The following is a 21,266-nucleotide window of genomic DNA, read 5'->3' as shown; positions in this document are numbered from 1 at the left end:
GGCTCTCTTGAAGAGGCTGCAGGGTCTTCCCAGGGTGCTCTGGGAACTGTACCTCTGGGAGGGGGCTAGGGGTTTCCTTGCAACCGTCAGCACCCTTAACAAACTCCAGTTCCCAGGATTCTTTGGGGGAAGCTAGGATTGTTTGAAGTGGCAGCATAGTGCTTTAAATGTGTAGTGCAAATGAGGCCCAAGTGCGGGTGGGGGGCTCATTATACCAAACCATTGGAGCCAGGAAGTCACAAACAAGAGCTGAGATTGCAGAATTACATTCTGTGTTTCAATATAAAAGCCAGTTCAAATTTAAGGAAAATACATGAAATAAGCCAGTTCTAATACTTCTTATATCTCTGGATCCAGCAGTATCTATTAAGAGACAATTTTGGAATGCAGTTCCAAGATTAGGAAATGTGTGGTTTTTTTTTAATGACTTCTGCTACACCATCACCACCTTCATCCATGAAGATGAATGTCAGCTCACCAAGTGCAACCTGAGAGGCTGCCTGGCTGCTCCCTACCCCCAGGTGATGGTTGATAACCTGTAGTGGTCACTTGGGATTGCTATGAGGAATTATGAAAAAATGAAGCAAGCCATTGTGTCAGCGATGAAAGCATTGCTTTGACTGGGCTGGAATCATTTCACATTATTTCTTATCAATCCCACAAGCCTCTGCATCTCTGCCCCATTTTCTCTAGGCTTGACAAATCTGTACACAGACCAGTTGCTTCACCAGGTGTCCTGGTCATAAAGATAAGGAGGCAGCTTTGATATAGCTTTTGTTAATCTTTATATAGATCTTAATGGCGAGGAACAGAGTATACCTGGGGATGGTAAGGGTTTCCTAAATGCATTCCTCCTTGGTTCTTGTTTATTTAGCTTAACCATGTATGCATGCTCAAGTAGGAAATAATTTCTTTGTAGTTAAAAGGATTTCTCTGATCTGACTTTGTCCCACATGGGGATTTTTTGAAATGCTCAGAGGAAATCTGATTGGTTCTTACAAATGCTGTGTTAAAAGTTCTTTTGTTAATAAAAGGGACCTGGGCCAGGGTGTGACAGATTATTATGTGCCCTTCCTCCCAGAGTCTTGCTGGCCAAGTCCTTCCTTTACCTTCAGAATGCAACAATAACCTGGGTTGGGAGATGCTTAGGGGGCCAGAAACACAAACACAGAAAGGAAAAGAAAAAAGCTCCACCCACACAGCCACTGCAGAAATCAGCAGAAGGAAAAAGGTACAGATTTTATTTTGTACAACAGAACACAAAATAAATCCAGTTTCTTCCAACTGTGGCATGTGAAGTCAAAAAGTACAAACGGAGGCAGCAGAAGTGCATGTAATACTGATAAAGTGAAGTGTAGGCTAGAAAAGGAGGGTAAACAGCTTTGGATCCATAATTTCCTTAGTTTATAAGTAGCTGCTTATAAGAGATTTGTCTACAGAGGCAGCCCAAGGCAGAAGGGATGGGGAGGCAGGCAGAACTTTCATTCAGAGGAGGAGAAAGGAAGTCTTGGGGCTTGGACCATGGGTGGGAGCTGATGGTCCAGGCCTCCAAGTCTACCCCAGTCTGTGGAGCTCAGGAAGCAGAAGGGGGAGTTAAGCAGGAGTCCTTCTGATCACTCTGGGGAAAGCACAAGACCTCCTCCAGACTTTTCCTTCCTTGAGACGCATGGGGCACACCTCTCACACCTGCAACCTCTATTCAGACCATTTTGCTGGTTTGAGAAATCGTCCTGGGGTTTGCCAGCAGCCACTGCATACGTCGTCCAACTCAGCCACTGGCAACTCTGAAAGGGCAGAGGATTGTTCCATGCAGTTCTAAAGTTCCAACCCCCCCCCCCAGTTATTCAGCAAAATTGCTGGCTGGGGACTGAAGGTCAGCTACTGTGGAGAAAGGAATCGTGTCACAGCAGCAGTGGGAAGCTCCCTTGCAAAGGATCCACCAGGAACAACCATTTGCCTTATCCTATGGATGGGCTGGTCATGTGTCCAGCTGGCAGCTCATTTGTAGGAGCCAGGGGAGGGTGGCTCAGAGATGCAGGACTCTTTGACCAGGCGGCAAAACCAAAGTCAAGTGGAAATTACCTCACTGAAGGTGTGTGGGGGGGAACCTGGGTTCAGCCAACAGAGATGCCCAGCAAGAGCATCTTAAAGAATCTTTGCAAACTGAGAACATTCATTTGGCCACTTACACAACCAGAACTCTGATCCTGCCAGTCCACAGCTCACTTTCGGCAATGTAGGATGCAGAGCCCTTCATAGGGAGGAGCTTTTCTCTTTGGAGCAGAGATGGTTCCAAGGAGAAGGCAGGTGGTAAGGCAGGATCTGGCCAAAGTTGCACAACATTTCATGCTCTGCTATACAAGTTCTACCTGGATATAGTCACCCATCACAACCTACCAGCTTTGTCTCCTGCAGGCATTAAGTGACCAGGCTGCTGAAGAGGCAGAAGAGATTCTTTCAAGCCATTCAGCAGGAATAATTGCAACCCATTTACAAAAGAGGCAGAGGGAAGGGGTGGGGAAGATTTCCATTTCTAAGTGACAGAGTGAGATGAGGAATATTTGCTGCTCTGAAGGCCCAGGGGTGGAGTAGCCTGGAAAGATTGTCCCATCACCCCCATCAGAAGGCAGCCATGCAGGTGCTGCTGAGAGCCAGGCAGCGGCCAGCCTTGTTCCAAGCTGGCTCTTTCGCTCAGGCAAAACCTCTCCACACATACACAGAACAGCAGGAAGGGAGAAACAGAGGGGAAAAAGGCAAGCACATAGCAGTCAAAACCACCAGCGAGTGGAAAGAGTCCAAGGGAGCCAGCAGGGCAAGTCAAGGCACTCTTTGATGCTCAAAATTTATCCCCCCACCCCCCCAAAGATTTTAGGAAAGTATTGGAAAGAAGAAAAAAGAACAGGTGGGCCACCTGCTCCCTCAACCAGCTGGCAGGAGGGAGGCTCCAGACTGCCTTGCCCAACCAGATGTGCCTTCCAGGGGTTTTGGACTCTTAGCCACAGCAGCATGAGGCAGTATTGGCTTGGAGGAGTCTCAAACCCCTGGAGGGTGGTGCCTGGATGGCTGCCCCCCTAGAAGTACATGCCTGGTCGATGCTCTTCTAGAAACAGACTTGCTCCCTTTTACTCTGACCAACACAGCAGCTGGGAGGCTGCACAGTGAGCCTGGCCAGTCCTGCTGCCTCTCAGCATCCAGATGGCAGCAGAAGCTCATTAGCAGAAGACTTTGTGGTTCAAACAAAGAGCATCTCTCTGGTCTCTAATGTGCTCCCTCAACACACACAACCCTCTTGAGAGGCATGTAAACAGGGTGGGGGAGGTACAGGAGGAAAGAGGAAGAAACAGGGTTTTCTAGGCTGTGCAGTGAAGTCCCTGTTGCCACAAGGAGTCAGGATTGGTCCCCTTTAGGGCTGCTCCCTCCTACACAACTCATCTTTTTTTCTTTTTAAAGAAATACTTATTCAATACTGTTTGGCATGATTGCAGTTTTGAAGGGCAGAGAAAAGGGAGGGCTGGTGCCTGGAGTCTTGACCTGCATACCCGCAAATGCCTGATGCTCAAACAAGAGGGAAGTCCTTTAGCTTTGCCTTTGCCCCCTCTCTCCTCTCTTCCAAGGTCAAGAAATGTAATGTAGCCCAACTTCCTAAGCCTCCTGCCCCCAACTAAAAGGCGAGGCCAGTGCAAACCCATGGACAGTGTGAAGCGAGGATGCCACAGGGCTCTGTTCAAAGGACAAGTCTGCCTGCTCCTTTCAGTGGTTATAAAACATTTCAGCAGAACTCGCCCACAGCCCAACAGTAAAACATTAAATAATACCTGTGTGCAATACCTGTGTTGGTTAAATCCTGGAAGCCTTCAGGAATGGAAAAGATTAGGTCTAGAGGGCTGGCAAGTAGACAGCCAGTCCTCTTCAATTGCCCAAAGGCAGCTGACGCAAACACCAGATTCCTTTCATGAAGGACATGTTCCTGAGTAACATGGCTCACCCGCCCCCTGACTTTCTGCTCACCAGCAGGAACCCCTGTTGCATCTGAATATGATTCTGAGAAAAGGGAAACAAACAAACCCTGAAACTAGGCAGCTCTCCACATGCTACGCTGCTTTCCACCAGCCTAGCTTCTAGGGCAAGTAAGCAAACTCAACAAGAAGGAAATTAGCTCCTCCTACTCTGCCCTTCAGCTAGCTTGCTACCCTCCAACAATGCAGCCTGGTGCTCTTCCACCCTTCCAAACCACCTCTCTCCCTCCCTCCCTCTCTCTCTGCTGCAATCTGCAGGGACTTAGCTACACAAATCAGTCCAATGGCAGGGAGTCTTGGTGGTGGGGCAGCAAGCAGTTCTTTCAGTCAAGGTCCGGACTATCTGGAGGCAGCTGACCAGTCCTTTCAGACTGGGGGCCAACTCCTTGGCTCCCCCCCCCCGGTCATTGAAACAATTTGAGTAAAAGGGTGGGGCAGAAAGGTGGAGGTAGAGTAGGCAAACACATGCAGGCACCCTGCTCTGAGATCACAAGAAACGGTTTGCCATGAGAGGGAACCTCCTGCTCACCCAAACCCAAGATGGCGGCCAACTTGATTACAGCCATGAATGGCAGAGAAAGGTAGAAGTCACCGGGTCTGAAACTCGGGTGGCTTTGGCATGGGTTCCCCTTAGGTTCTAGCATAAGGGGGCAGTGCCTGTCCCAAGTGGCACCGGCTCCCTGAAAACCGCCTGTGTCCATAGCCACCTGCCAGAGTCAGGGTGCTGAACAACAGAGTCTTCCGTAGGGGCCGCACCTCCCAGACTTGGCTTCCACAAGCAAAATCTTCCAGAGTTTACTTGATTGTAACAACAACAAATACAATCCAGCTGCTCTCTGCATTTTAAACCTGATTGTACAAAATGAAGACACAAAAAAGGATCTTCCCTGGGCAAAAGTGGGAAGCGAGAAGTGCCATTTAGCAAAGGAAAGTTGATTGTTCATTTGCTTTTTTAAAAAAATAACAACAGCGGAGTCTCTCTGGACTGTAAGGGCTTCTTCCAGTTGCAGCTTCAAAGGCAGCCTTGCAGTGCCTCGCTCTTAGCAACCAGTCCGTGTCCAGGCTTCCCAGCAGACTCAGAAGGGCAGACCTCCGAGAACTGGTCAAAGAGCAGCCCAACCTGGCCAGCCACCAGGTAGATTTCCTCCTCCTTTGGCTGCTTTTGTCCACCCCTTCCTACTTTTTATCTTCATTCAAAGCAAGAAAATGTGCAGCAATATATCTCCTTTTAGCCACCTTTTAGCCATACTCAAAACTTGATTTGTTCTGTTTGAAGGGGAGAGGACCAACAAAACACACACGCTTCCGTCACTCCCCTTTGAGAGTATCTTTCTGCTGCAATTGCTTTCAGAAACAGTGTACCTCATTTGCTCCCTGGGGCCTCCCTGGGGCGCAGGTTTCCCAGGGTCCATCTTGATGGGTTCAGGGGAAACCCAGTGCTCAGCCCAGGCCCAACAGGTAGCTGGCCACACCACCTGGCCCATCATCCCCAAGTCAGTGCTGGAACTCAGGAGCCTGGAGGGGTCAGTTGCCACGATAAACATCAATCTTGTTTGTCTTCTCCAGAATATCAAGGATATGGGCTTCAAAATCAGCATCATGCACCCCAGTTTTCCGGAACTCTCCTGCATAGCGATTGTTTTCCCAGTAATGGTGCCAGTTGCCACGGCTGTCTGCCCCAAACCCAAAAACGTTCACCTACAGCCAGGGAAAGAAAAGAGAGGGTCCTTGTCAGCAAGGGAAACATCCACTGAAGTGAAACTCAGTGGGATTACCCACTAAGAGACAGTGGCAGGGGGGCACTGTAGGTGCAAATGACTACCAGACTTTGCAAAGCTGGCTTCACTGTATCATTATACACCTTTAGGTGCCAGGCAAAGACGTTCCTTTTCAATCAGGTCTTTGGTTAATCTGATTTACATCTTATGCCCTTTTAAAATGTGTTTTTTTTGGGGGGGCTATTGGGTTGTTTTCTTGTGTGTGTGTGTTTTGTGTTTTTATGCCTTGATTTTATTCTGTGAAATGCCCTGAGACCTCCGGGTATAGGGCAGTATATAAATTCAATTAATAATAAATAATAATAATAATAATAATAATAATAATAATAATAATAATAATAATGGGAGGGGAGGAGAGGAGAGGAAGTGGCAGACCTTTATGGGAGAGGCTCCACACACTTGCCCTGCTTGGAGCCAAATGGGCACATTCAATTTTCACTGCTCTTTTGTGCAAATTTGGCATATTAGGAAACTTGTATTTCAACAATAAATTGATTCACCACCCCCCTTTTATGATTACCTGTGCACATGTTTACAGAACCATGGGCCTCATGTTTACAGAACATTAGGTGGGAGAGGACTGCAACATGGAGCACAAATACTATCCATCAACACCGTCAACTAGCGTGGATGGGAAACACTAATGCAGATTTTAGATGCATAAATTTAAATGTGTTCACGTGACCTTGGGCTAGTCATTCTTCTTTGAAGTCTCTCAGCCCCACTCACCTCACAGAGTGTTTGTTGTGGGGGAGGAAGGGAAAGGAGAATGTTAGCCGCTTTGAGACTCCTTCGGGTAGTGATAAAGCTGGATATCAAATCCAAACTCTTTTCTTCACAGATGCACACATGGAAAGAGCAGCCCACATACACACAGACGTCTCAGTGTGGACACAGCCATAGAAGACACCTAGCATTGTTTGTCCCCATCAGGTTGTTTGATTATAATCTCTTCTATCTCTCAATTTACAGCATATTTTATTATTATGTCCAAAAGTGTGTGCGTGTTAATTAATGTACTACCATATAATTAAGTAAAACTAGCAGACCTGTCCATGGTCCTGCCTTGTGTTGAATCTCTGTGCTGAGTGGTCGGGAACTGTGGCCCACCTTTTTACCTTCTGTCTCCCTCGCCTCCCCTTTAAAACACACACAGGCACACGTGTGCGCACACACATACACACACACACACACACACACACACACACACACTTGCATCCAGCCTGTTAAATAGACTAGAGGAGCCTGCCAAATCCCAGGTGCTGGCCCTCTTGTCTTCAACATGAAATCTCTCTTTACAGGCTGGGAAGCCTCTCCAGCTACTTAAGAACCCACCTCATCACAAACGTGCAAGGCAAAGAAGAGGACCAGCATCCCCGTGGAAGGGTAGCGTCCGTGGTGCTCTGTCCATCGGTCATGGATGTATTTGAAGAAAGCTGGGTTGTAGATTTGAACCTAAGGACACAAATCACGGAAGACAACATCACAACAGGCAGGGCTTTCTCTGTGGGAAGCCCCGAAACATGGCCATTGAGTATTTCAGTCTTAGTCCACACAGCCCAGAGGAAAAAACTGAGGCACTGTTAGTGGGTGGTTCCCTAGACTGGGTGGCTGGGAAGTTGCCTGCTCTTGATGGAGTTACACACCCTCTGAAGGAGTGCATAAGCAGCTTGGGGGTAATCCTGGACTCATGGCTGTTGCTCGATGCTCAGTTGCCCTTCATGGTGCAGAGCAACTTCCATTTTAAAAAATGTATCTGATTACCTTAGGAAACCTGGAGTGTGTATGTGTATAGCAATGCATATAGTATTCAAGAACTGTTTGTATTTTTAGCAGAACCAACCAACCCCAAAAAACCAAAAAACTTGCTTCTCAAGTTATCTTAAGAGAGATGAGAATTTAGAAAATAGCCATGCAGATGAAGCCAACATGGATATTTTCAGAGCATCCCTTCCCTCTCCTCCATGAGGGCCAGACTTACCTTGTCTTTGTCCACCCGAAGGAAAGGCTTCACGGGCGCATAAGTGCTATGAGAGAAGCAAAAGGGAGAAAGAATGAGAATGAGATGCTCCTTGCCCCCCTCTTGCTAAAAAGATGCTCTGCTCAATTGCTCTCTCTGCCCTCCCCTTTTTCTGTCACATCTCCATATTAACTCTTAAAGGAAGATGGGGGCATGGAGGGGCCAACACACACAAGGAACACCACCGTGAAAATCTGGGGGCTGGACCAACCTGAAGTTGAACCCAGCAGCTCTGGCGCTTACCTTTATGCATGTTACTCCCCTCATTTTGTGTACAACATTCAAGTGTGGACTGTCTAGTCTGCTTACACCCTGGAAGCAACTTTTTGCTTTCAAATGTTTAGCCATACACTGAAAAATAAAAATGGGTGGGACCAGCATGCTACCTAAGACAGCAATCTTTTGGAAAAGGTCCAGAAAGGGTTGAAGGCACAGGAATGGGAATTACTCATCCCCAGGAAACGACACGGTGCCTGTTGGCCAGGGCTGTCCTTCTTTGCCTTACTGGGTGGGATAGAATCATGGAATTGTGGAGTTGGAAGGTATCCAAAGGGTCTTCCAAGCTTAACCCCCTGCAATGCAGGATACATACAATCGGATCTGGCCCGTCGACAAGGCGCTTGCCATCCACAGCAGGTCCAGGGCTTTGAAGGGCACGAGAACAAAGCTAACGTTGGCCGGCAGGTTCTTGGCACTTTCTGGGTACATGAAGTGATGGGTTGTCCTACTCCCAACATCTGCCTCAAAGCCCACTGTAGGGGCCTGGTTCATTCTGCAAGGAAAGAATAGGGGATCAGGGAGAATCATTTGCTGAAGTTGTGGTCTGGAGCATTTCATTATTACAAAAAGGTGTGTGTGTGTGTGTGTGTGTGTGTGTGTTGCAGCTCAACCTAGCCTCTGAACACAAAAATATTCTTTTGAGGGTGGGGGGTACTTGCACAGTTTTTACATTGCAGTGATAACAGCATACAGTGTAGAATCACAGTGCCTTTATAACTATTTATAACTATAAATGGTGGCTCCTTTGCATCGCCTTGAAGCCCAAATATTCTGCAACAGCAGATGCAGCTACCGGTAATCCTACCCATCCCAATAGCTGCAGCCCTATAGTTTGGGGCAATTCTGATGAAAACAGCCACACTGCTGACTCTAGCTCTCCTTAGATGCAAACAGTGACAGAACTCAGCCTCACCCATCTCCGACAAACACTAGAGGGAGCAAAGTTTTTCAGCTCAGTCCTGGATCACCCACCAGTTGCCAAGTTAGGCAAAATCACAACATTAGGCCCAGTTATAGTAACCAAGGAGCAAGACCCCTGGGTTTTGCTTCACTGAGAAAGGAGGCAGCCAAGTCCCATCCAGGATGCGATTCCAGAGCGGGCAGCTGGCAACCCTGTCCATCTGGGAACCTGCAGCATGCTTCACCTCAAGCTGCCTTTTGAGAGATCTGCCACTAGATGGCAGCAAGGTGATGAAGGATGAAGCTCTTATAGTGACAAAAAGGGATCCATAAAGGGGTGCTGTGGTGGAGCAGACACTGCTAAGGCACCGCTCTTCCACAGTCAGCTGGATTCAGAATGAGAACTCTGGTTCCCCACACCACTTATGTGTTATTTGCAAAAGCATCTCATGTGCTAGGTGCTGTACAAGAACACAAGAGCCCCCTACCTACAGGGCTACAACTGCAGAAAGCCATGAGATGAAAGGAGCGGGGAGTTGGAGGGAAAGCGGGAGAGAAGAGATGGAGGAACGAATAAGATTAAGCAAGTGTCCACTTATCAACACCATCCAAATGCCATATTGACCTGCAGCCAAACACCTGAACTGACTCTGCACTGCAGGCAATCCTGTTAGAGTGATAGAAGGTCATCCCACCTCATGCATTCAAGGGAAAACTACCCAGTTCAGGGGACTCAAGAGCAGCCACCAGAAACAATGACGATGAGTCAAGACACTAACAAAGTTGGGGCCCAAGCTTGTCCAACTTCATCAATGTTTATTTTATTTTATTATTTTTTTTGCTTCCAGTTGAAATGTCAACTTTCCAGGCCTTTCTCTGGGACACAGTTTCAGCCACTTTAGTCCTGTTTTGAGCCAACTCAGATACAAGTTCACATTATTTCAAATTGCAAAGCAATGTCTGCAGAGTGACAGACCCCAAATGCCGGCAGAGCTTCTGGAAACTTTCAGGCAGCAGCAACTAAACGCAAGCACAGGTATCTGTTCCTTGGACAGCTGGTGGGGTAACTGAAGGTGACCAACAGAGAATCACCAAGAAGTCAGATGGTCACTTGGCCAGGTAAGAGGGCCTGGGAGTCAAACCTCCTTCCTTGGCAGGGAGAGAAACTGGAGTGGAAGAGGCAGACAGCGCCAGCTGTTGCTGCTGCTTTTTTCGTCCCCAATGTTTGCCAGGCTGCTGTTCTCTGATGCAAGAGCCAGCCCAGCAATGATGGAGAGAAGACAGCCCAAGACACAGAGGGATCTGGCCCTCCCAGTCACTCACCTCATGATGAAGTCATGCCCATTGATTTCCCTGCCATAACCAGAGCCTTGCAAGTTGCCCGAGTTGCCAACCACAGCACAGCGGCGGCACGGCTGAGAGTTCTGGGAGCTGTATGGGTTCTCTCCAGGGACAATCTGGAAGAGCTTCCCCAAGACTTCATTCAGGTTGTGGGACTTGAACTGCGGCTGTAGCATCTGCAGGGAAAGGAGAGGGCAACATGAGGCCAAAGTGAACACCCCACAGGCACCAAGCAGCCTGGTGTTAGTTAGTGTGGTATACTAAATCCTTCACACATGGGAGTAGGAGAAGGACATGCTGCTCTTTGTCTACATTTACAGCTTGCTCTGAAACTGGACTCGGACCAGCTTAACACCAAAGCTTCCCCCAAACACATCCTAGGAGCTGAAGACTTGAGAGAGAGCAGAGATCCCTTTACAATAATATTATTTGCTTCTTGTGATACAAATTGTATCAGATTAGGCAGAGGTGATTGATAGTTTGGCCTGGTATTCAGTGCTGTTATCACTGTGTCCCTGATATGAAATATGCTTCTGTGATTTTCTTTTATGAATTTCAGATATATATTGTATTGCTTTTGTTATTCTGACAAAATGAAATTTGATGGGGCTACGATTGATGTGAGCTGCTGCACTAGCTCAAGCATATTTGGGAAAAAGCAACATACAAATATAACATCAAGATCCAATCCAGGGTATTAACAAGCCTTTTTCCCCAGGAGTCAAGGTGTGTTGCAATATGTGGTGTGAATGCATACCTGTTTTCCAATTATTTTGGAAATTAGTCTTTGAAGAAGTTTCTTCTATTACAGGACAGGTGATACGACCTGATCCAAGGCTAGCTTTATTAAATCTGTTTACAGATGACCATAAGAATTAATTATTTAAGAACCTACTATTAATCTTTTTCATGTCTGCAGCTAGAAATAGTTAGACAATATTAGAAAACAGTTACTAACTTAACTCTGGAGGCATGGTGGTATAGACTATGGGATATAACCCTCATGGAGAAACATCTTAGAGTGCTCAGGAAGACAAAGACAAGAGGAACTGTAAGGTGGATGTTTAATTCAGTACAGCGGAAAGGACAATGTTGTCCACCCACCACCAGCTACTCATGCCTTACTCTGGGACAATCTGTTAAAACAGAGAGTAGAAGACCCTTAACTGCCATAATCAACCATGAACTATTGTACTAGCCTGCTTATTGTTTGACTGTAGCATTTACTTTGCATATTCACGGAATGTTTCTTGGGGGTTATATGGGGATTGCTTGTTATATGTGCTTTTTGAAACTGAAAAATAAAGAAATGGGGAGTGGGGGAGATGTGTTACAAGAGATGGGAGGCTGAAAAGCAGAGTGTGAGATGGCATTTCCTGCTGCTGTATATTCAGAAATGTGCAGAAGCCAAAGAAGAATATGAAGCACTGTGTACTTTTTGGTCCTGGGAATTCTGCCCTGCATGTCCACATTCTGCTGGACAAAAGAAACAGTGGGGCGGAATGGTTGGGGGCCAGCCTTTCCTGCAGCAGGCCCTAAGAAAGTTCTCCGCTAAATCTTTGGAGAACTGACTTTGGTTAAAAACAAGAAATGAAAGACTATTCCCAGGACTGGCGACTGTCTCTGGAGGACAACAAATGGTGAGATATGGTTTCGACTCCCTTGATGACATAAGAATAGGTTGCGTTGTTGCTCTGTTCTGTTTGGTTGGTTGTTTACCTGCAAAACATTAAATTCAAAAAGAAGAAGAAAGTTCCCCTCTGCAGAGGTGGCCAAAGGGGCACAGACCAAACTATACAGCAAGAACCAGCTATCATATTGAGAGCCAGTGTGGTTTAGTGGTTAAGAGCAGTAGACTCGTAATCTGGGGAACCGGGTTCGAGTCTCCTCTCCTCCACATGCAGCTGCTGGGTGACCTTGGGCTAGTCACACTCCTCTGAAGTCTCTCAGCCACACTCACCTCACAGAGTGTTTGTTGTGGGGGAGGAAGGGAAAGGAGAATGTTAGCTGCTTTTAGACTCCTTTGGGTAGTGATAAAGCGGGATATCAAATCCAAACTCTTTTTCATCATATCCTCAGGAAGGCAGAAAGTGGTTCTTGCATATGGCCTCTTGCTCTTCCCAGTGTCAGAGGTGCTTAGAGGATGGATGGTGCCTTTCCCCCCAGGTATCCTCACCTGGCACCTCAGAATCCCCAGTTAAAAGGTAGCAGGACTAGGAAAAGCCCTTCTCTGCTGAGGACCCTGGAGAGCTACTCCTGGCAGGAGCAAACCAGCCACCCCCAGCCTGGTGCCTCCCCACTCAGATGCTTTGGGCTACGACTCCCATCAGCCTCAGCCAGCAAAGCCATGCTGGTAGAAACTGTAGAACCATAGAATTGTAGAGCTGGAAGGGACCACAAGGGCCATCTAGTCCAACCCCTGCAATGCAGGCATATTTTGCTCAATATGGGGCTCAAACCCATGGCCCTAGCTCCACCAACTGAGCTACTTTGATAAATGGATGACACTAGGCTGCGAAAGGGTGAAGGAAACATTCCTGGAAGAGATAGATGGCAAGGCAAGAGGCAAGGAACAGCTGGCCTGCTGCTTCCTTATTCTTCTTCGCAGTTACACAAAGAAAGCACCAATCTGGGCCTTTTAAGAAAGGTGAGAAGTTCAGCCCCTGCAGCAAATCCAGCCTCAGTCACTCAGCAAAAAGCTCTGCAGCTTTCTTCAAACAGATGGTGCTGCTGGATGGGCAAAAGGAGAGGAGAGGAAGAAGCAGGCTATCCCAGGCAGAGTCTGGAGCTGGTTGCTTCTTCTCAAGTAGCAACACCCAAACTAAGAACACATCTGGAGAGGCACAAACCTTGGTTCTGCCCAAACGGCAGAGGGAGGCAAAAGCCAGGCAACCTGCACATGCATGAGTCATGGCTCTGTTTAGACTGCAGGTTTCTGCTTCTCCTCCTCTTGTGCTAAAGGGAAAACTCCTGCAGAGGACAAAAGCAAACCAAAGCAGCTTTCAATGAAATGGTGCCTGTACCATCTTTGTCGCTTGACCCTGGAAGACTGTATTGCAAGGCATTGTCTGCAGATGCTGAATAATAGGTATTTAAGATTTGCAGGCAAGATTTCCACGTCTAGGGAGCCATATTGCCATGTACAACTGATAAAATGCACTCCTGGTCAGCTGCTACTTGAGCACACGCTATTAGTTTGATTATTCCATTTGTAGCCCACCTTTCCGCCCAAAGGAGCCCAAGGAAGCCAACTGCTAGCCACACAACGGCCCTGGTACCAGAAGAAGGGCTTTTGGATGATGTCCATGACATGGAAAATGTGGAATGGACAGAATTTAATGCTGCATTAGGGGAACTTAAAAGGAAGAATCAACAAAAAATCCCAGGATTTTTTTATTTTTGGGGTGGTGGAGGGGTGCCCGGAGGTAAATCACTCTTAAAACTTCAGAGATCTAGGGAGAGGCTTTAATGTGACTTTGAGTCATCCCTTCACTAAGACAACCCAGGAACTGCATCCCATCTGGCCGTTAGGGAGAGAAGCCCTGCTACATAGGGATCACTTCTAGGCAAGGTGCTATTTCACCTGGATTAATCGTAGCACTGTAAATTATACCAGCAGTAGTACCAGGGAGCTTGATGGGAAGCACTAAGAAACTCATTAATTTTTAGAATTACATTATAATCTTTTAAAAAAAAACTCCAAACTGAATTTGGAGTGGAGGGGTATTGTTTTTGCTTGTTATTATGGGTGAAGGGTGGCATAGAAAATTTTAATAGTAACAAGAACAACAACGACAATTCATCTCCACTATGGTTCTCAAACAAAAATGAAGGATACAATTTGATAATATTTGAACAGCAAAGGGTTATAAACATTCCACGGATATTTAATTTCGACATAAGATAGAATTCTGATTTTGGGCTATTTGAATTTTGGAAATGAAACAGAATACACACACATAAACTGTGATTTGTTGGGAAGCGGTGGAACTCAGTTGTAGATAGATCTACACCACTGAAGCAAATAGAGATGCACTTAATTTTATGCTGAACTTTTCCTGTACTCACAGAACATAAAGTCAGAGCCTTGGTTTGTTCAGCCCACTATATTGCATCCACTGACTGGCAATGGTAGCTTTCCAGGGTTTCAGGGCAGGGATCTCTCCCAGACATACCTGGAGGTGGTGGGGATTGAACCTCGGACTTTCTGCATGCAAAGCAGATCCTTTCCCACTGAGCTATGGCCCTTCCTTAACATTTGATATTGAACAAACCACAGGGAGATAAGGAGAAAAAGGAGATTTTGAAAAGACTGAGGAAAACAATAAGCACCTGCTTTTTAATATAGAAAAGATATTGTCACAGTATGAATGCAAAACAAGCAGGTTAAAGAGCTGATAGCACAACTGGGCTCCAGACCTCAGCAATAATATTCAAATGCAGGTCGGGGAGTATTTATGGTGAACAGGGATGACCTTCTCTTGTGCCTAAGAGAATTTTAAAATCAGTTTCAAAACAATGATAAGGTGGTGCAGCAGTGATGGAAACCTCAAAGTAAGAGAAGACTTGTTGTGAACTATGGGTTGACAAAGGATTTATAAAAATAGAGTTATGAAAGAGATGTAGAGGGGAAAATCATTACATTAAGATCCACAATTGGGGGGGGGCGAGTCAAAGGTGATTATATGTTTATGTATTTAATTCATTTGTTTATATAAAACAGAAAATGCAAAAATAAAATTTATTAAAGAAAAGAAAACCACATTGCCTTGGCAAGCTATAGGATGACAGCTACTAGGGTCCTATATGGCAAGGACTGAAAACCTTAGTGGTGCCTACTTTAAAAGAACAGATGAAAAATATGTGGGGGTTTGCTCCAGCCATCCAACTGGCTTGTTATGTTAAGGGTTAAGGTAAACAGGAAAAAACAGAATAGTTTTATGAGCAGCTGGTCATTATTCACACATTAGTGTAAACTTTTAAAGTTTATTTTCAAATCTGCAGGTTTGTTTCAATATTATGAAAGTCAGCTTATGACTCAAAGATATAAACATGTGTTCAGATCTACATTCATAATATACCAGTACGTAAAGACAGATTTTGAAGAATGCACACCAAGAGCTGCCAAATTCGTCCAAAAATGCTCAAGAATCATTGTGCAAAATAAGGAACTGTGCCTCATCTAGTTAAGACAGTCTCTCCCAGCCTAATTTCCCTTGCCAGGATATAGACTAAGCCGCTTGGAGGCTGGGAGTTTTGTTATACGGTGCTTAGACTTAGCAGGCTGCCCTGGTCTTGCTGCCCTAAGTGGTTGTAATAGGAGTGGGAATGTCAAACCCCACCCCTCGGTCCCTGGTCCCAAAAAAACTCACCATCCACCACCTCTGGACATCCAGCGGCAAGTCCATGTTCTCTCTGGTCCACACTGGGGAGATGTTACTGTCATAGCGGGTGTCGAACCACTCTGAGTCACTCACGTCCACCATGCACCTGTGACAGGTGCAGCTCCGTACAAAGAGCCCCTCCTTGCTGAGGCGCTGCATACCTGCGTAGCCTGGAACAAGCTTCACCCGGTGGATGCCGTTCAGCCCATTGGGGTCTAGGTAGGCGATGCTGTGGTGGGAGTAGGTGAAAAGGAGGGACATGATGAAGACGAGCAGGAAAGCCGTGGAGAGGAACCAGAAGCGCAGCGAAAACTTCATGGTGGGCATGGGAGGGGAGGGAAGGCCAGGAAGGGTCACTTGGCCTGTGTCTCTCTTGCAACAGAAAAAAGGGCGGGGGAAAAGCTGGCAGAGAAAGTGTTTGGCTTCTCAAAAGCTTCCTCTGGGAACCCTCACAGTTCTCCAGGTGCTGCAGAGACCAACGTAGTCATGAAAATGCAGGCAGGTGTTTGGAACAGACCATCCCAGGTAGCCTCTCTTTGGGTTCTTCTTACATCAGTCACAACCTCTAGGGCACCGCCCAAGCCTTTTGCATACAGAATTTGGGCCACAGAAGAGCAAAATAAGAGCAGCCTGTGCCCTCTTCCACTGTTTGACTCAAGAGAGAGCCGTTTCCACAGGTTATCCCAGCAAACTAGGTCCCCAACTCTGCCTGAGTACTTTTCCTTCCTGAGAGGAGGGGGAGAGCCTGTCCTAATACAAAGGAGAACACCATGGTCCCGTTTGCTCCTGGGCACACATTTCAAGGCTCTGCATCCCAGCCGGAGAAAGAGAAAGCAGCTGTTTGCCAAGTATCAGAGCAGCTCCATCCTCGGGGTTAATGAGCCACGTTCCCTCAGCACCACCACTCCAGCAGACGGGAAGCTCCTGCCAGTTCCCATCCCAGGACCTCGCCTCTGAGCTGGCAGCTGCACATCTGGATCAGCGCTGCCCGGGGACAGCCGCCGCTTGGGTGGCCCAGGCACTCTCTCCGCCCTCCGCTGCCGCCACACACACGCTCAGTCTGCAGACGCAGCTCCCGCTCAGCCCTGCAACTTCCTCTCCAATTTGGCATCTGGCAGACGTGGAAGTGCAGTGTCCCCGTGGCTCATCCTCCTCCTCCTCCTCCTCCTCCTCCTCCTCCTCCTCAGCTGCTTAGGCTTTTAAATAATCCCTTGGCAATCTTTTCCTCTCCACTTGCTGGCCCAGAAAATGTTCTGCTGCAACAAAGCCCTGAAACTGGAGAGAAAGAGGAGGATTTTAAAATGATACATATGTAAAAGAAGAATTGTCAAAGGTCAGCAAGAGGGAGGAAACCTCAGCTCAAGGGTGCCTGGTGGAAGGGACCCCCCCACCTGCCCCCAATTTGCTCCAACAGCCCTCAGGGAAGGCAAATTCTTGGTTGCAACATCTATCAATGCAAACCCCCCTCCCCTCCTGTAAGAAACAGGGAACTTGTGCGGAATAGTCCTCTCCTGCAGGATAGACAATGAAGGACCACTACAGATAACTCAAGCCAGTCGCACCCCAGGGTACCACAATAAGAAAAAGAGCAGACTGCTTTCCATGGGCTTCTTCTCTCCCTTGTATCAATTGTGCCATGAATAGAAATCCACTATAAATCTTTGTAGTCAAAGTCTCAGATTGCCACACTGGTCTCCTAGAACTAACGCAGAAGGCTGAAGAAAAACCCTTTTCCTGGACCTACCCCCCTCTGTTGTGCAAATGTATTGCAGGCTGGGGGCGTCAGGCTTCAAGTTAGAACTGCCTTTCAAAGTAGAAGAACCACACCCCCAGCTCTGGGCACTTTCTTGCATAATTTTGCATTTCTCACTGTCTTGCATCATGTCCTTTTGCTAGTAAGGCCTGAACCCCAGGGATAGGAACATGCTCTTCTAAAATAAAAGCAGCCATTGGCCCACAACATGACATCCAGCTGGTTTTGGTCATTCTCCTAGAATCACGTCTTGGAATTCTGCAGAATCTTCCCTTGATGTGGACACAGTGCTTCTGTTGGTGCAGCCTAGAATAGCTAGGGAGAACCTCTCCAGGCAGATGTGGAAAAACCCAGAAGTTAGATGCAATGACATTTCCATACTCAGCTGATCACCAATTGCACAACAGTCTCCAGAACACAGCACCTTAAATTTGAGGGGGGGGGACGGGACCTGAGAACGATTCATTTGAGCAAACATAAATTAGAATTACTAAGTGGTCCTTAAGCTCTAGGTCCGAAGAGGATGCTAACTCCTAAAATCACCCTCCAGTGAGGTGCCAATTTATGTTACAAATGTACCAGTGAGAGGGTCAAATCATCACGCTGTTATATATGATGCTGAGAGGCCCCACAACTCTGTTAGGGGAGGAGGGGAGGACTCCTAATAAGAATCTGTTTAATTTACTGCAATAGGAAAAGACACAGATTCGTTTCTTCCCTAAAACAAAGGAAGTCTTCCTCTGGCTCAAACAGAAAACTCACAGAGAGGATTCACTGGCAAGAGTTCAAGGCCGACTTTGTCAATAGAAGGACAAGAGCCTCTGCATTTCATTGTCTGCCCCACTTACATGCAAACACACAGTATGTCCATTATTCTGACCAATGCTCTATTCATTCTGCAGCAAGCATGTTGCTTTTCACAAGAATCAATCCCTAATGAAGCTGCCCCTTACTTAAGTCAGTGAGTGCTCCTGGTGCATTATTTTTTAATACAGCCACTGTTATGAGATCAACTTGATTGAGATTATGGCAGCTGAAATTCTAGGCATACAAAGAGATTGGAGCAGCTTGAGTCATAACCAAAAGCCTGGTGGAGGAGCATCTACAACACTGTCTCAGCCCCCACACCTGTGGCCCCTTCTGAATTGCTTGTTAAATTGAAAAACCAAGTCCCCCACTTAGAAGCAACAGAAAAGGGTGGTTGCAGCACAGGTTGGTTTTACCCTTTCTTTTGTTGGACCAAGGCCTTTAACCAAGGAAACAATTGGACTCTAAACAAGTACCCGTGAGTAGAACGGAAATTGGATTAAGAAACATTTTAATTTGGCACGGAAGCGGGAAGGTTCTAAACAGGAAGTCCGCCTCCTGTTTTTGTAAATAGATTGAAGCAAAAACTTTACAAGCTAAAGTCTGGAAAGTCGTATATAAAGGTCTAAATCTCCTTCAGTTATTACCACCAAAACCCCTCTTGGAAGCAGGAGAAAAGGGGGGGGGGAATTTTTGATTGTTCAAGCCTGCAGGACAGAGAGTAAAGAAAGATAAATTCCCACCGTCTCAAACCTGGGAACGGGGTGTCAGAGACAGAAATTTATGGAGAAGTTCATTGTCTGTGAATGGAACGTCTTTTGACAGATAGTTAAAAAAGAGAAACAAATTGATTCCAATGTTGCTTTTTGCATTCAAAAGAAACAAAATATTTGAAAAATGAAAGTAATTTTCTTTTGTTGGTTCTGCTTTCAAAAGATGGATACAAATAGAAATTGTCTCCTCTAGAGGGAGCTTGTTAAATTGTTGCTGGAGTCGATCTGGGGATTTCACAGCTGTGAAGATTAGGATCGTGAGACCAGACTCTTGACCTTGAATAAAAATGTGTTTAGAAGAAGTTTTGGTGCTTGCTTTTTGCAAGACAAGCGCTTTGCTGGAGCAGATGCATGAGAAGATGGATTTGATGACTGTTGCAGTCAAAAACTTTGGACAAACGGCGAATACCCATATAGAAACCATTCAGGAACCAACCCAGGAACCTGTTTTGACAGGGCAAGTGCAAGTGCAGAAGATAATGGAGGAGGTTGCTGTTGAACCTCAAGTAACACAAATGGAGAGACTCAAGGCCTTGCAGGAGCATAAGCCGCTGTTCTTGAAGTTTGAATCTGGAGTGGACCAGGGGGGGTCTGGAGTTGTGAGGGCTCTTAATTTTGGAGGGACTTTGAAACATGCTCTTAAATACTTTCTGGATTACAGTGTTGACTGTGGGGAATGGGACTGTGGGGAATGGGCTGATCTGCTGAGGGGAGATAGAGATATTTTTGGATTGGAGTTACCCTGAGAGTAAAGTGCAGGTATAAACAAGAAGAAGATCTGCAGAAGGGACATGGAAAAGACTTAAGAGCCTCGGACATAAGATCACCAGGTTGATGGACTAGATGGAATGGACAAGAAGGACTGACAAAACCCAAGACCAGGAAGAAGAGACGTTGGATGATGATTGGAAGAAAGTTTTTAAAAAATTATTTTGAGAATTAGTGTAAAATTAACGAGTATTAGGAAAAATGTTGGAATGAAACTATTTGGCTTTAGTAGAAATGATATAAGGAGTCATGTACAAATAAGTATTAAGTTTTAAGTTTTAAGGTTTTTTATGGTAAGATAAGGTTAAAATAAATTAAGTTAAATTGAATGACAGAATATAGTGAAAGATGGAAAGGATTTGCTGAGTTAATTAATAGGTTAGACCGTTAAGATAAATTATATAACAAAAATTGAGAAAGATGGAAAGAATTTGCTGAAACAATTAATTAAATTAGAATACAAAAAGGGAGGTGTGAGGAGGTCGATGAAACAAGTAAATGAAAGATAAAGATATGGAACATTGGATGTGTGTTTTAATGTTATTGTGTGGTTTTTTGCTGTATTGCTGTATTGTTTTTTATGCTTTTTTATGTATTGTAATGTATGTCTTATCAAATTTTTTGTTGTTTTCTTTTCTTCTTTTTTCCTGTAATTCTTAAACTTCTAATAAATATTATTTTTTTAAAAAGAGAGGGAGGTACCTTGGTTTACAAACTTAATCTGTTCTGGAAGTCCATTCTTAAACCTAAACCATTCTTAAACCAAGGCACGCTTTCCCTAGTGAGGCCTCCCGCCGCTGGTGCCCTTCCACCGTTTGGATTCCATTCTTAGACCGAGGTAAAGTGCTCAAACCAAGACACTATTTCTGGTTTTGTGGAGTTTGTAAACCAAATCGTTCTTAAACCGGACTGTTCTTAAACCAAGGTACCACTGTATATGCAAATTATTTTATAGTACAATTAATTGCTTGAATGATATTCAGTGGCATAAAAGTGACAGCTTCAGGATGCACTCAGGTCTCAAAGTCAAAAGATTCTGAGAGGAGAACCAAAGGTCTCCTATTGTTCACTCCGGACTTCAACTGCAAACCAGCTGCCTTGCTTCCCAGACATTCCTGCGACCTCTGATATTAAAGATTCTTCACCTCGCCTGCCTTCCTCAGATTAACAAATGACCTTTATACAAAATGTGTGCCCTTTGTGATTTGTTGGAATTGTTGCAAAGGTTGTTTATGTGTTTTGTCTTGTTTTTATTGTATGTCTGATGAAAAACTCCCGATTTGGTAACTGCCGAGTACATTCCATGAAAAAGCCCTGTCCTCATGCAGACAAAAACCTCAGCCATCCAAGTTAAGGGCTACACACGCAAGGGCTGCTTGAGCCCTGCAGCCTCTCTCTCCTCCTTATCCCTCCTCCAGCTGTGCAGTTTTGAAGTTGCCTGTTTCAA

The 21,266-nt window shown here is 45.9% G+C and overlaps 1 protein-coding gene across 2 annotated transcripts in view; it reads right to left on the bottom strand.

Moving 5' to 3' along the window:
* Positions 1-1,214: 1,214 nt before the first annotated feature.
* The window catches only part of ST3GAL2 (ST3 beta-galactoside alpha-2,3-sialyltransferase 2), a 33,757-nt gene continuing 13,705 nt past the window's right edge, over positions 1,215-21,266 (bottom strand). For both annotated transcript variants that reach the window (XM_082233377.1, XM_082233378.1), the window contains exons 2-7: positions 15,707-16,993; positions 10,317-10,510; positions 8,407-8,586; positions 7,776-7,821; positions 7,130-7,249; positions 1,215-5,714 (exon numbers count right to left, since the gene is read on the bottom strand). In XM_082233377.1, the coding sequence (XP_082089503.1) occupies positions 5,541-5,714; positions 7,130-7,249; positions 7,776-7,821; positions 8,407-8,586; positions 10,317-10,510; positions 15,707-16,045 (1,053 nt within the window). In that variant the 5' untranslated portion in view covers positions 16,046-16,993 and the 3' untranslated portion in view covers positions 1,215-5,540. The remainder of the gene's footprint in view (positions 5,715-7,129; positions 7,250-7,775; positions 7,822-8,406; positions 8,587-10,316; positions 10,511-15,706; positions 16,994-21,266) is intronic.

The sequence above is a fragment of the Podarcis vaucheri genome, assembly GCF_965113315.1.
Source record: "Podarcis vaucheri genome assembly, chromosome: 7".
Classification (NCBI taxonomy): Eukaryota; Metazoa; Chordata; class Lepidosauria; order Squamata; family Lacertidae; genus Podarcis; species Podarcis vaucheri.
Note: the sequence above shows the minus strand (reverse complement) of the source record. Positions and strands in the feature narration are given on the sequence as shown.